This window comes from Cololabis saira, chromosome 13 (assembly GCF_033807715.1).
Source record: "Cololabis saira isolate AMF1-May2022 chromosome 13, fColSai1.1, whole genome shotgun sequence".
Lineage (NCBI taxonomy): Eukaryota > Metazoa > Chordata > Actinopteri > Beloniformes > Belonidae > Cololabis > Cololabis saira.
Genome location: NC_084599.1, coordinates 16687581 through 16700131, shown reverse-complemented (window position 1 = coordinate 16700131; position 12551 = coordinate 16687581). Strand labels below are relative to the sequence as shown.

Here is a 12551-nt window from a genome sequence, read left to right as displayed (position 1 = left end):
GTTTACCGTTATTTGGAAAAACTAAATTCAAACTGGGACATTTAGCAATAAAAAAGATGATAAGCGGGATGGTACTACTGATATGTATATAACCAGTTGTGTTCGTGTCAGTATTTGCTGGCAAATAGTTCTACAGAATATGCAGGGAAATCAGCATGAACAAGATAGCTACATTTGCAGAACGCAAAAATATATAATCAGATTATGCAAGTTAAAAACCACAGAAAGTTACAACTATGATTCTTTTCTTGATTGATAGTTGTTATCAGAGATTTACGATATATGATATAGGCCTATATTATGAAATATAATAGGCTACATGTTCGTACATGGTATGTACGAGCTTATGAGAAGAGTCTTGGAGTAGTCATTAGGGTACGTCGCGTATACGTTGGCGTCATCTGCACTCGACAAAGCATGAGCAACCTGAAGTAAACAAACCGGTGTCGGGAGAGTTGAACACCTGTATTGAACTATGAATCAAGTCATGTCTCCTCTTTGACAGCGATAGACATGCCTGCTCGGACGCTGCAGGAGCTGGTGTCCGCCGCGGCCGCCCTGTACGGGGACAGGCCGGCTGTGGTGTACGGCGGCTCCGCGGCCGGAGCTCTGCTGTACAGGGAGTTGTCTGCACTGGCTGCAGAGCTGGCGCGGGTTCTACTGGAGAGCTATTGCCCCAGCAACGGTGTTATCGGTCTGTACTGCAGTGATGATCTGCTCATACCTGTCTGGATCCTGGGGTAAGCTTTGACCAGAGTGCATATGTGTGTGTGTGTGTGTGTGTGTGTGTGTGTGTGTGTGTGTGTGTGTGTGTGTGTGTGTGTGTGTGTGTGTGTATAATTGTTTTAAGAACCTTTTTTATTCTGATGAAATTGTACACTGGAGTGAAAGGAAAAAAGACAAAAAAGAGATTTGGATTTTTATTTTTTTATTTTATTTTTTATTTGGATTTTTAATTCTAAAGTATATGAATGTACACTGTCCCTTCCCAAATAAACTGAATTGATTGATTGATATGTGTGTGTGTGTATATGTGTGTGTGTGTGTGTATATATATATATATATATATATATATATATATATATATATACATATATATATATATATTATCTAGCTCTACTGATTTGATCAGATTATATTCGGTTTATTTTATTGTTGTTTGACTTGGTGTTTTAGGTAATTCTGTACTGTCTGTTTTAACTGTTGAAACTCAATGTTTTAAAGCTGCTGTCTTGGCCAGGCTTCCCTTGTAAAAGAGACCATTGTGTCTCAATGGGACTGACCTGATAAAATAAAGGCTAAATAAAATAAAAAAATGTGTGTGTGTGTGTGTGTGTGTGTGTGTGTGTGTGTGTGTGTGTGTGTGTTTGCCACAATAATACATAATAAAACTCTGATTACTTTGAATTACATGCATTTGTTAGGATCCTGCAATGTTCTGCAGCTTACGTGCCCCTGGACCCAGAGGCCCCTGGACTTCTCTCTGCCAGAGTTATGAGTCAGTGCGGGCTCAAGTACTGCGCTGTGAAGACGGACCTTGTGAAGGTAAAGCTATGATTACTTTCACTCTCGTGATTTAAACAGTCACAGAACAACATACAACATACAACATACAACGGTCTTTAAATAAATGCACAGTTTGAGGTGAACATTTACACAAAAAAACACACACACATGAGTGGTAGGAAGCATGGCTGTATTTTCCTGCCATCAGCGTCTTATTCTTTTTGCACGTACAGTCTTGGAACGTTGTGACCACATCCATCAAGCAGCCACATGTATGAGTCCCACCACCAAATGTTTCCTAGCATTCTGGATCAGTAATTCCTGGACCATGGCTTTCTAAGACTGATCGCCTAGTTTAGGTGATAATAAAGCTTGGAACTGAACATAAAACACATAACATCCATGGGTGCATTTATGTCTGGATCAAAAATAGATTTATGCTCAACATCAATGTTGTTTCGTTTTAAAATCCTTTTTGCACAGTTGTAGTTCATTCAGTAATTCTCCCTTTGTTCGTGCTCACCATGAATGTTTCTTTCTCTTCCCGTCAAGCAATTCCAGGCAGCTTTCATCAGCTACTTAACTGTGGAGGTTTGCATGGAGTTACCTAAGTTCAAACTGACGATGATGCAAGTGAAACCACTTCCAGTCGTGGAGCGTGAAGCTGGTACCCAACAAGCCGGAGCTCACCCAGCAGGCGGCGCTGTGCATGATGATGCATCAGTTTCGGTAAAAGATGCTGGGCCTGAGGACTTGGCTTATGTGCTGCACACGTCTGGAACGACGGGGCCTCCCAAGACCGTGAGGGTGCCACACAAGTGTATTCTACCTAATATACTTCATCTAAGGTTAGTGAGGATTCTTGTTTTTGTTTCTTCTGAATCAGAATTGGTGAGTATTGTACAAAAGAAACGGTGTCTCTCTCTCATGTCAGGTCCTTGTTTGAAATGAGTCCAGACGATGTGGTATTCCTGGCCTCACCCTTAACCTTTGATCCCTCTGTCGTGGATATTTTCCTGGCTTTATCATCCGGGGCTCGGCTCCTCATCGTCCCTGTCGTGATCAAGCAGATGCCCAGTCGGCTCGCTCAGCTGTTGTTCAGAGATCACCAAACCACCGTCCTTCAGGTGAGCGATTCTCGGCCCAATGGGGGCCGTGTTTCAGCTGAGAAGGTTTTTCTTTGCTGCGACGCGTCATTGTCTGATTTCCTCAGGCCACACCGAGCCTGCTGGTGCGCTTCGGGCATCGCGTTTTAAAACGGGACATCCTGTCACCCGGCTCCTCACTGCGGGTGTTGGCTCTGGGCGGAGAAGCCTGCCCATCGCTGGCTCTGCTGAGCAGCTGGAGACACGAGGACAATAAAACCTGCATCTACAACATCTACGGCATTACCGAGGTCTCCTGCTGGGCCTGCTGTTACAAAATCCCAGAGACTCTGCTGCAGTCCAGCGACACGTGAGTGCTTGACAAGGATCATAGTTTTTTTCTGTGGATTGTATTTAAATATTCTGCAGTCAATAACAGTCGGAGACCTTGCAGCGTGGTGTCCTCCGTACCTCTCGGGACTCCTCTGATGGACACGGTGGTGGAGGTCAGGGACGAACTGGGCAGGGACATCCAGGAAGGGGAAGGACAGGTTTTCATAGGTGGGAAAAGATTTTTCAAGAGTAAAGCATAAAGATATTCCTCTAAGATGATTAAAATCTTAGTAAACCAGTTCAATCGGTGGTGCAGGTGGAGAGGACAGGGTGTGTCTCCTGGACGACGAGGACGCTGTTGTCCCCGGGACGATGAGAGCATCGGGAGACTGGGTGGTTGTTAAAGACGGACAGCTGTACTACCAGGGGCGCAGAGACAGGATGATCAAGCGTAACGGGAAACGAGTGAACCTGGACAGCCTGCAGCAAGTAAGATGCTTGAGTTGCACTTTTCTTTACAAAACTGTGGCACAAAAACTACATTTTATGTTCAGTGAGACGACTCGACGGGCTTCAGCCTCATGTTGGGTAAAAAAAACCCTGTACCCCGAAAATAAACTTGTCAAAAACACAATTTGCATCATATTCTGACATTTGGTCCACACTCACTGTCGAGGGAAAGGCCTTTTTATACAGCTATAGTCAAGTTTCCAACATTTTTTAAAATTTTAATTAGAATTTAACGTTGGCAACATGTTTTAAAAAATAGAGAAAGGGACGCAACCGCATTACTTGATGTTTGGTTTGAAGACCATATTCTTTATAAGAGAGAGGCCGTTCCTTCTGACGTGTGTTTTGGTCTCAGAATAAAAGGCTCGTGTCGCACCGTGCGCTTTGTTGAGAGTGTGCACGGCAGAGCTGTGTCTGCTTTCAATGCACTGCTGCCAAAACGCCTGAGGATCTCCAAATACGTTGTTGGTGATATTTTTCACAATAAACCATAAAAGTCCACAATTCATGTCTTATAGCGGTGAACTATTTGCCCTTTCTCTGCCGCGTGGACGACCATGTTGGATATGTACTTCTTAAAGATGGTTTTTCCTTATGTAATTAGTTTTTCCTCCTGCTTTTGTTGACACACTTGAGAAGCCGTGCTCATTTGTGGATGCGTTGCAGGACGGAAGTGCTGCAAAGGAAGTTTGTATACAAGTGAGACGATATTGATGAGACAAAACATGAGACAACTTGAGTTCTTAATTTCCACCATGACATAAAAGACCAAGTAAATCGATGTTAAAATGGAAAGAGTTGTACATGCAGGCAGGATATCTTGGGTTTATAATAATATTACATTTTATTTATTTAAAGCGCCTTTCAGGGCACTCGGAGATGAAATCAGAGATGAAATCAGAAATCAGCAGTAGCCTAGAGGGGGATAAATTAAAGTGAGTAGGCCAGTTTGAACAGGTGGGTTTTTAGATGGGATTTGAAGATTGATAGTAAGTTAATGTTCCTGATGTCCGGGGAGGGGGGGAAGAGTGGCTGAAGCCTCTGGACCCCATAGTGGACAGACGAGCGACGGGCACAGTAAGGCTGATGGAGGAGGCTGACCTGAGCCTCCAGGAAGGAGTGTTGATGTGGAGGAGATCAGAGAGGTATGGGGGGGGTGAGGTCGTGGATGGACTTGGAGCAGGGTTTTAAAGTCAATGTGAAATTTGACAGGAAGCCAGTGGAGTTGTTGGACAGGTAGGATATGATTGATGGATGAGGTTCTGGAGACAATACGGGCGGCTGAGTTCTGGACTAGTTGGAGCTTCTGGATGGACTTGAGGGGGAGACCGAGGAGGAGGGAGTTGCAGGAGTCCAGGAGTGTGGACCAGGATAGCAGCGCTGTTGGAAGTGAGGGACCGACGGAGGAGTGTGTGTGGAGTTTGCGTGTTCTCCCCGTGCTTGCGTGGGTTCCCTCCGGGTATTCTGGCTTCCTCCCACAGTCCAAAAACATGCATACTACTGTAGGTTAATAGGTGATTTTAAATTGCCCGTAGGTGTGAGTTTGAGTATATCTGGTTGTTTGTACATGTGATGGACTGGTGACCTGTCCAGGGTGAACCCCTGCCTCTCGCCTGTAATGAGCTGGGATAGGCTCCAGCAGACCCCTGTGACCCTGTAGAGCAGGGGTGTCAAATGTGCGGCCCGAGAGAGATTTTCATGCGGCCCGCGAGAAGTTTCCAACGCAAAAAAACGAGATGTTAATTTACTAAAAAGGAAGGCATAAATAATTGCCATGAATCGCAGAATATCCGATAATATATTTCTTCTACAAATCCATCGTTATTCCACAAATAGAGCAGTTTGAAATTTTTTTAGTTTTCTAGAATGCATATGCCGATTTTATTTCTTTGTAGACGGTCGTTTATTTTTATTAACTGACTACTATTATATATTTTCGCAGGAAAAATATCACTGCTAAAAAAGATGATAGAAGATATTTATTCAGAGAATTTCAGTTTTGAATACGAGGATAGTGACAAAGTAAAACAGTTAAAAGAGAAGTGCTGACTTTTTCGGCACACTGGCGTAAATATCCGTGCCAATTTTTAAAAATAAATACACTTAATTGTACTGGAAAAATCTCTAAATCTCAAAGAAACACTCTCGGATGTAATAAGAAAGATTTAGCTTTTAATTAAATTTCCTATAAAAAAGCGAAATACAAAAAAAAACATACTTGTTTCTGTTTATCTTTGTAAAATGATATTAAAAGTATCTTACATAATTTGAAAAAAAACGAGAAATTTCAAGAAAAGATCCTGAAGAAATATATTTTACATAATTAGAGTGTAAACAAAGTGCATATTTCCTTTAAAATTAACTAAACTGATATTGGATTAGATAACAATAGTAAAAAAAAAAAGAATTAGAAAAAAAAAAATTTGCACCGTTTTTGTTATTTTGAGCATGCGGCCCGCAAGAAAAAAAATGGTCAAATCCGGCCCGCCAAGCAAAATGAGTTTGACACCCCTGCTGTAGAGGATAAAGCGGGTATAGAAAATGGATGGATTGAAGTAGGCTGACCGGGTAACATTATTAATGTGGGTTTGGAATGACAATGCTATCTAGAGCTATCTGGTATGATAATAACAGTTAACTGAATAACAGATATTAAAAAAAAATAAAAGGAAAACAATATAACTGATGACTAACTGTAGTTAATGGATGATTCAGTTACTCTAAACCGGTGTGAACCAGCAGCTGAGAAGACGTTGCTGAGGTGGTGGCTCTGTCTCCGTCCCTCCAGCTGATGCTGAGCCTGCCTCAGGTGGAGGCCTGCGCCGTGGGGGTCCACGGAGGCTTCCGACTTCTCGCCTTCGTTGTGGCCTCCGCCGCCCCAGAGCAGATGGCGGGCTCCGCCCTCTCGCCTGTTCAGCAGCAAGCGCAGGAAAACGTCTCTGCCTCTGCCGAGCATCAGCAGAACCCGGCCTCCTCCGTCAAGCACCACCCGGAGGACCAGGAGGACCCGGGGGCCACAGATGGAGATCTCAAGAGGCTCATCCTCAGCCAGCTGTCTCTGCTGCTGCCTTCTCACGGCCTTCCCGACACGCTGGTGCTCGTCCCGGCCCTGTGCCTCACCTCTCACGGTGAGCGTCAGACACGCAGCCTCTTTCTGAGCAGAAACACGGGTCGGCCGCTCACCGCTGCAGTGTTTGGTTTGTACAGGGAAGGTGGACCTGGAGGCGCTGATGAGAGCGTACGAAGGACAGAGGCGGCGTTTACAGTCTTCACCAAGAGATGCCGGCAAGCTGAAGCAGACTCTCCAGGCTCTGTGGAAGGTAGTTCAGAATGAATGAATGAAGTTTATTCAGTCATTGCAACACAAAACAACACCAAAAAAACATTGTACACAGCATTAACTTTTCATACAAAACCAAAAAAATGTGTTGAACAATAACTGAAAAGGCATAGGCAGAAGCAAAATGCTTATAAAAGCCTATCCTATAGTACCAACTTTCTATTTTTGGCTACCGACCTCCAGAAAACCAAAAAGAGAATAGAAAAGCAAAGAAACAATAGAAAAGCAAAGAAACATTAACAGATGGTCAATTACACTTATAAGCTTCAAAAATAGCTTTACAAACCATTTTCTTAAATACAACAAAAGAATGACATGTTTTTAAATTTATGTTGGCATCATTCCAGAATTTAACTCCAGTAATGGAGACACATCTCCTTTTCATACCTTTTTTAGCCATTTGTACTGTGAAATTACAGACACCTCTAAGATTATACGGAGTCTCCTGAATTGAAAAGAACCTCTGTATTGGGTCAGGGAGCATTTTTGATTTTGCTTTAAACATAATTTGCATGATTTTAAAATAAAACCAGAATCAGGTTATTGGCCAAGTCAGGTCAAATAAGAGGGAATTTGACTTTGTTATTTGCTTCACTGTACAGTAAATAGACAAATGACAGCTGTTATTAACATATATACTGTATACAATTTATAAAAAAAAAAAAGTGAAAGGTGCAGCAGTTTGAAGTAGACATGGTTATTGAAAGGTGCATTGTTACAGAATATGATTTAGGTTATTATTTATATTATTATTAGTTCACAGGGGTTGATTACTCTGAGACTCTATGAGTAATGAGAGTTCATCACAGCAACAGCTTGGGGGAGAAACTGTCTGTGTCCGGAGGTTTCTGCCTGTAAACCTTGTGATGGACATAGCGAATGCTCAAACTCAGTTGTCCAACCGTCTGTCTGCAGGATACGTTAGGTCTCCCTGGAGATGCAGCCGTTGACGAGCAGTCCCACTTCCTGTTCAGCGGAGGAGACTCCCTGAAGGCGCTGCGTCTCTGTGAAGACATGGTCGCTGCCTTCGGAGGGTCCTCACCGCAGCTTCTGGAGGCGATACTCGACGGGACCTTCTCGGATGTTCTCCGCCAGGTGACCCTGACTACGTCTCTGGAAAACGGCCACTCGTCGCCACCCAAGGCCAAGAAACGCCACGCCGATCCTCCCAATCCGGTTCAGCCAAAGAGGGGGCGCAAATCCCCCGGGACGCCGCGGTCGGGGACACGGGGTGTGAAAGTGGTGAGACGAGCAGGGGAGGTGATAGAAATGAACACCGGGAGGAGAGACTCCACAAAAAGCCTGCAGGGTGCCAGGCTCGGAGGACAGGGCTCCAGCGGAGATGTTGACCTGGAGCTGGGGCTGAGCTGGACCTCAGACACCGGCAGATGCGTGGACGCCTCGCCCGTGCTTCTAGTACGAGACGCAGCGGAGCAGAGCTCCCCTGCGGCCAGGGCAACTGTGTTCATCGGTTCACACTCCCACAGGGTGCAGGCTTTAGACCTCGGCACCGGGAGTCTCCTGTGGGAGCGGGTTCTGGGAGACAGGATCGAGGCCTCGGCTGCCGTGTCTCAGTGCGGCTCCCTCGTGGTCGTAGGTCAGCATCCGGTCTCTGAACATCCTACTGAAAGGTTTTACAGTCTGTGTTATGTTTGCTTGTGTTTTTCCTCAGGATGTTACGACGGCTGCGTATATTTCTTATGCGCTGAATCTGGAGCGACGCGGTGGGTGTTTGAGACGGGGGATGCAGTGAAAAGCTGTCCTGCTGTGGACCCTCTCACTGGTCTGGTGATGGCGGGCTCCCACGACGGCCATGTTTACGCCCTGGACCCGCAGGTGAGTGTGCCCATAGATACGAGGGTTATTAACCTTTTTCTGAGACCCTGTTTCTAGGGTTGCCAACTCCCTGAAAAATAAATGAGGGACACCTCACCAACAGAGCCGGCCAACCCGATTGCCTTCCCCCTTCCTGGCGTGGTGAATTTTTTTAGCCCCTTTTTTTGTGAGTGAAACGGTTTTTTTTAACTATTTCACTTGAACCTGAATTGAATTAGATGCTTATTTTTGAATGCCATGAACACATTGAAAACAAATTATTATCCAGCAATTCATTTTAATACAAAATAACAAAATGAACTGAATAAAATAAGTATCTTTCTTAAACAGAAACCTGTCCTGCTTAACTTAAAATTGTATAAATGAATATAAAACAATAGAAAGAAAGCAGAACATCCATTCTGTAATAGTGCACATTTTTAGTGCAATAATAAAAGTGCAAACAGAAAGTCTAGAAAACTAAACATATTTGTGCCTCAAAGGCCATGACTGTAGGTTACAGTTGTAGTAAAACAGAAAAAAAATTACTTATGAACTCAACAGCTCAATGCCATTTTCCATTGGCATTTTATGACTATTTTTTGACTCTCACAGTAAAACGGGACAAAGTGCGTCCCTTTTCAGCTCAATACGGGACGCGTACTTTAGTTTATAAATACGGGACGATTCTGTTTTTCAAGGGACGGTTGGCAACCCTACCTGTTTTCTGTCCTGTCAGCTCAGTAATATTGGGAGAACAGTACAGTACAGTAATATGAGAGAATATTGGGTGTGTTGGCTGCTCTGGGGTGACAAACGCCTGCACAACCCACCCCCGAGGAGATGGACCTACTACTCACCCACTGATCTTCTTGCCCACTCATCGAGCTTTATGTTTACAATTACAATGTTTGATGTTGTTGCTGTTTAATCTTGTTGTGAAATGTGTTAGTTTACTCGTTCGCTACAAGAAACAGGACTGAATAAAGATACACCCGCTGCCTTTTCAGGCTCGTCGGTGTGTTTGGAGGCGCCACTGCGGCGGCGGAGCTGTGTTTTCGTCCCCACACCTGGACGTGTCACGCAGACGGCTGTACACGGCGTCGCTGGGAGGACACCTGCTCTGTTTGAACCCAGTAAGTTGAGGACATTGTGGCAGAGGAGCCAATCACGGCCCTGAGCACGGCTCTGTTATTTAAATGGACCAAAGGGCCGGACGAGTTTATAAAAAGTCAGCTAAAGTTATTTCCTCCTGCAGGGACAAGTCTTTTAAAAACACTAATATGCTCAAACAAAATGTTCCAATTTCTTGCAGTGGCTTTGAATGGTAAGTGAGGACTGGAAATAACGTTGATGTAATCAATGAAACCAGACAGTTGGATAAAAACCTGAGAGAAAATAAACCGAGTGTCCATACTTTGTGTCATTAAAGCGTCTCTTATTTCCAGGAGGGTGGAGAAGTCCTGTGGTCATACAGCAGAGACCACCCTTTCTTTTCATCACCAAACTGCTCCAACGATGGCGTTGTGATCGGCTCGGTGGATGGAAACATCTGCTGCCTCAGCGACACCGGGGAACTGGTGAGGGTCACGGCTTTTTTTTGTTGTATCTTTTAATTCAACATCTGTGATCACTTATTCTTATTTCCTGTCAAGAGACTATTGCTCGAGCAGAGCTATATACATGCAACTCCAGACTTATCGTGCTTGCGCAGTAGTTTGAACTTGTGGAAGTGAGGGTCAGCACTTCACCTGCTAAGTGCAGGAAGCTTCAGATGAGATTTGATGCTCTTGGTTCAGAAACTCGGCTGAGGAGATATGCAGCTGAGCAGGATGCCACCTCATGTTTTCAGCAGATACGGACATACAGAGACGGAAACCAAATGCTCTGCCCTTGGAAGATTAGTAAGTTTGCACGTATGAGATATTGATAAAGATGTCCCCTCTTCCTCCAGCGTCTAGATGAGCGGCTTACCCGACACCATCGCCTGTCAGGATCATAACTGTAGTTCGTGCTTCTTAAAGTTTTATGCCTCTTCTGATGCATTCATGCGCTCACTATATATTTACTGAAAAGGTTATTCTACTTCAAAAATTGCTTTTTATGAAATAACGATTATTTGCATCCTGTTTACGAATTGTTCAGAGAAAGTTTTGATGTTACTTTGATATGACGTTCTTGGGATCGTACAGGGTTCAACTGACAAGCCATTAAATATGATGGTTTTAACCTTTTTTACACTGAAATCTATTTTCTATCAACGTCATTTACAAGTAGCACAAAGGATTTTTTTTTTAACGAGGAGTTTTATGATTAAATATTAAGATCTCAGGGTTGTTTGTTGTTGCCCCCCGCTACGGTTGTTTCCTGTGACATCTGCTTATCCACACCACGTAAACGGCCAAAACATAAGTGAATATAACAAACCCCTCCCCACCTATAGGGGGACCTGCTGAGATATAAATTATTTCATGCCTGCATTATAACAAATATCTAGTTAAGTATTTTTCTACCATGTTCTCTTTAGCTCTCATGGGAACTTTTCAACTTTGAAGATTCCCAGATTTTTGCGACCACAGAAACTACCCACCACGACAGAAATCTGTCTTTTGAAAACTGAACTCGGCCAAGTTCAAGTGTCAACACTGTCCACTGTACATGTGACTCCTTTGTGCTTTTCTGCAGCTGTGGCAGTTTTTAACAGAGGGACCCGTCTTCTCCTCCCCGTGCTTCATACCAGAACAGCAGAGGCTTCTGTGCGGGTCACATGACGGTCGTCTGTACTGCCTGAACTGTGCAGATGGTTCTTCAGCTTGGACCTTTCAGACCACGGGCAAAGTGTACTCCACCCCCTGCGTGTTCGATGGCTCATGCGTTGGCAGAAGGGGGACTCTGGTGGGCCTGGCCTCCACGGACGGGACAGTCTGGATCTTGGACGCACTAAATGGACAAACGCTGGCCTCGCACGACGTACCCGGGGAGCTGTTTTCCTCCCCAGTGGTGTGGGAGAAGTCTCTTGTGATTGGGTGTCGTAACGATTATGTGTATTGTTTAAGCCTAACCGTGAAAAAAGAGACTTAAAACCATTTAATGTATTTTTAATATTCATATTTTTATAATAAACACAGTTTCTGTGTCAAAGCAGTGAGGGTGCTCTGGAGAAAGGGTTGGATGGAGGATCTACAAAAGCCTTTTTTAATCCTATGATTTTCTTACGTAAAAATATTATAAAAACATCGGATAATAGTGGGTCTTAGTATCACATAAATAAAACCTCAGACAAACACATACCTTTTTTTTTTTCGGCATGCCGATACATTTATTTTAAAATAAAAAACAAAAGTAGAACAAAACCTGCTTAGTACCTACCCCCTTACTGCTTCTATAAAATTTAGACTTGTAAGTTGCTGCTAATCATCATTGCTTGAACTGATCACCATTAGGTGATCAATTGGTGATTTTTGGTCTGGATTATTCAGTTGTGTGTTAACACAATGCCAAGAGGTAAAAACATGAGAAATGGTCTCAAACAAGTAAAAATCTGGCTTATAACACAGTTGGAAAAAGACAAATATGGTTTCTTTGGAAGCGTTGCCAGGAGAAAGAAGCTTTTGACGTCTAAAAGGAAAATGGGAAGCACAATTTAGTTTTTAAAAACTATCTGAACCAACTTCGAGAGCCCTGGAACAACGTACTATGGAGATCAGAGCTGAGTTATTGGTCTTGATGCCGAGGAACATGTTTGCAGAAAACTAAACGCCTAATTTCCTCTGTCAAGCTTTACTGTCGGAGGAAGATCATTTGCAGCTGTCTTGTTCTGACCAGGACACCTCAATCATCGCAGTCCTCTGTATTGTAGAGACAAATGTGAGGTCATCTGCCCGACAGCTAAAGTTTTTTCCAAGCTGGGTCATGCAAAAGGACAAAGATCCAACGCACACCAGCAAATCCACATCAGAACT

At 43.8% G+C, this 12551-nt stretch overlaps 1 protein-coding gene across 1 annotated transcript; it reads left to right on the top strand.

Moving 5' to 3' along the window:
• Positions 1-427: 427 nt before the first annotated feature.
• On the top strand, positions 428-11863 carry aasdh (aminoadipate-semialdehyde dehydrogenase). The gene is made up of 14 exons (XM_061737082.1): positions 428-740; positions 1425-1545; positions 2059-2354; positions 2441-2633; positions 2720-2961; positions 3046-3152; positions 3241-3413; positions 6223-6562; positions 6642-6754; positions 7690-8371; positions 8447-8610; positions 9600-9725; positions 10038-10169; positions 11275-11863. Exons 1-14 carry the CDS (start codon positions 514-516, stop codon positions 11668-11670), a joined length of 3312 nt encoding a protein of 1103 aa, XP_061593066.1. The 5' UTR covers positions 428-513; the 3' UTR covers positions 11671-11863.
• Positions 11864-12551: the final 688 nt, after the last annotated feature.

Bases quoted from the DNA above. Each gene is read 5' to 3' on its own strand.
- aasdh (XM_061737082.1), top strand. From the start codon at position 514: ATGCCTGCTCGGACGCTGCAGGAGCTGGTGTCCGCCGCGGCCGCCCTG. The intron at 3,153-3,240 runs GTGGGAAAAGAT...TCGGTGGTGCAG, and splicing joins GGAAGGACAGGTTTTCATAG to GTGGAGAGGACAGGGTGTGT. The intron at 6,755-7,689 runs GTAGTTCAGAAT...GTCTGTCTGCAG, and splicing joins CTCTCCAGGCTCTGTGGAAG to GATACGTTAGGTCTCCCTGG.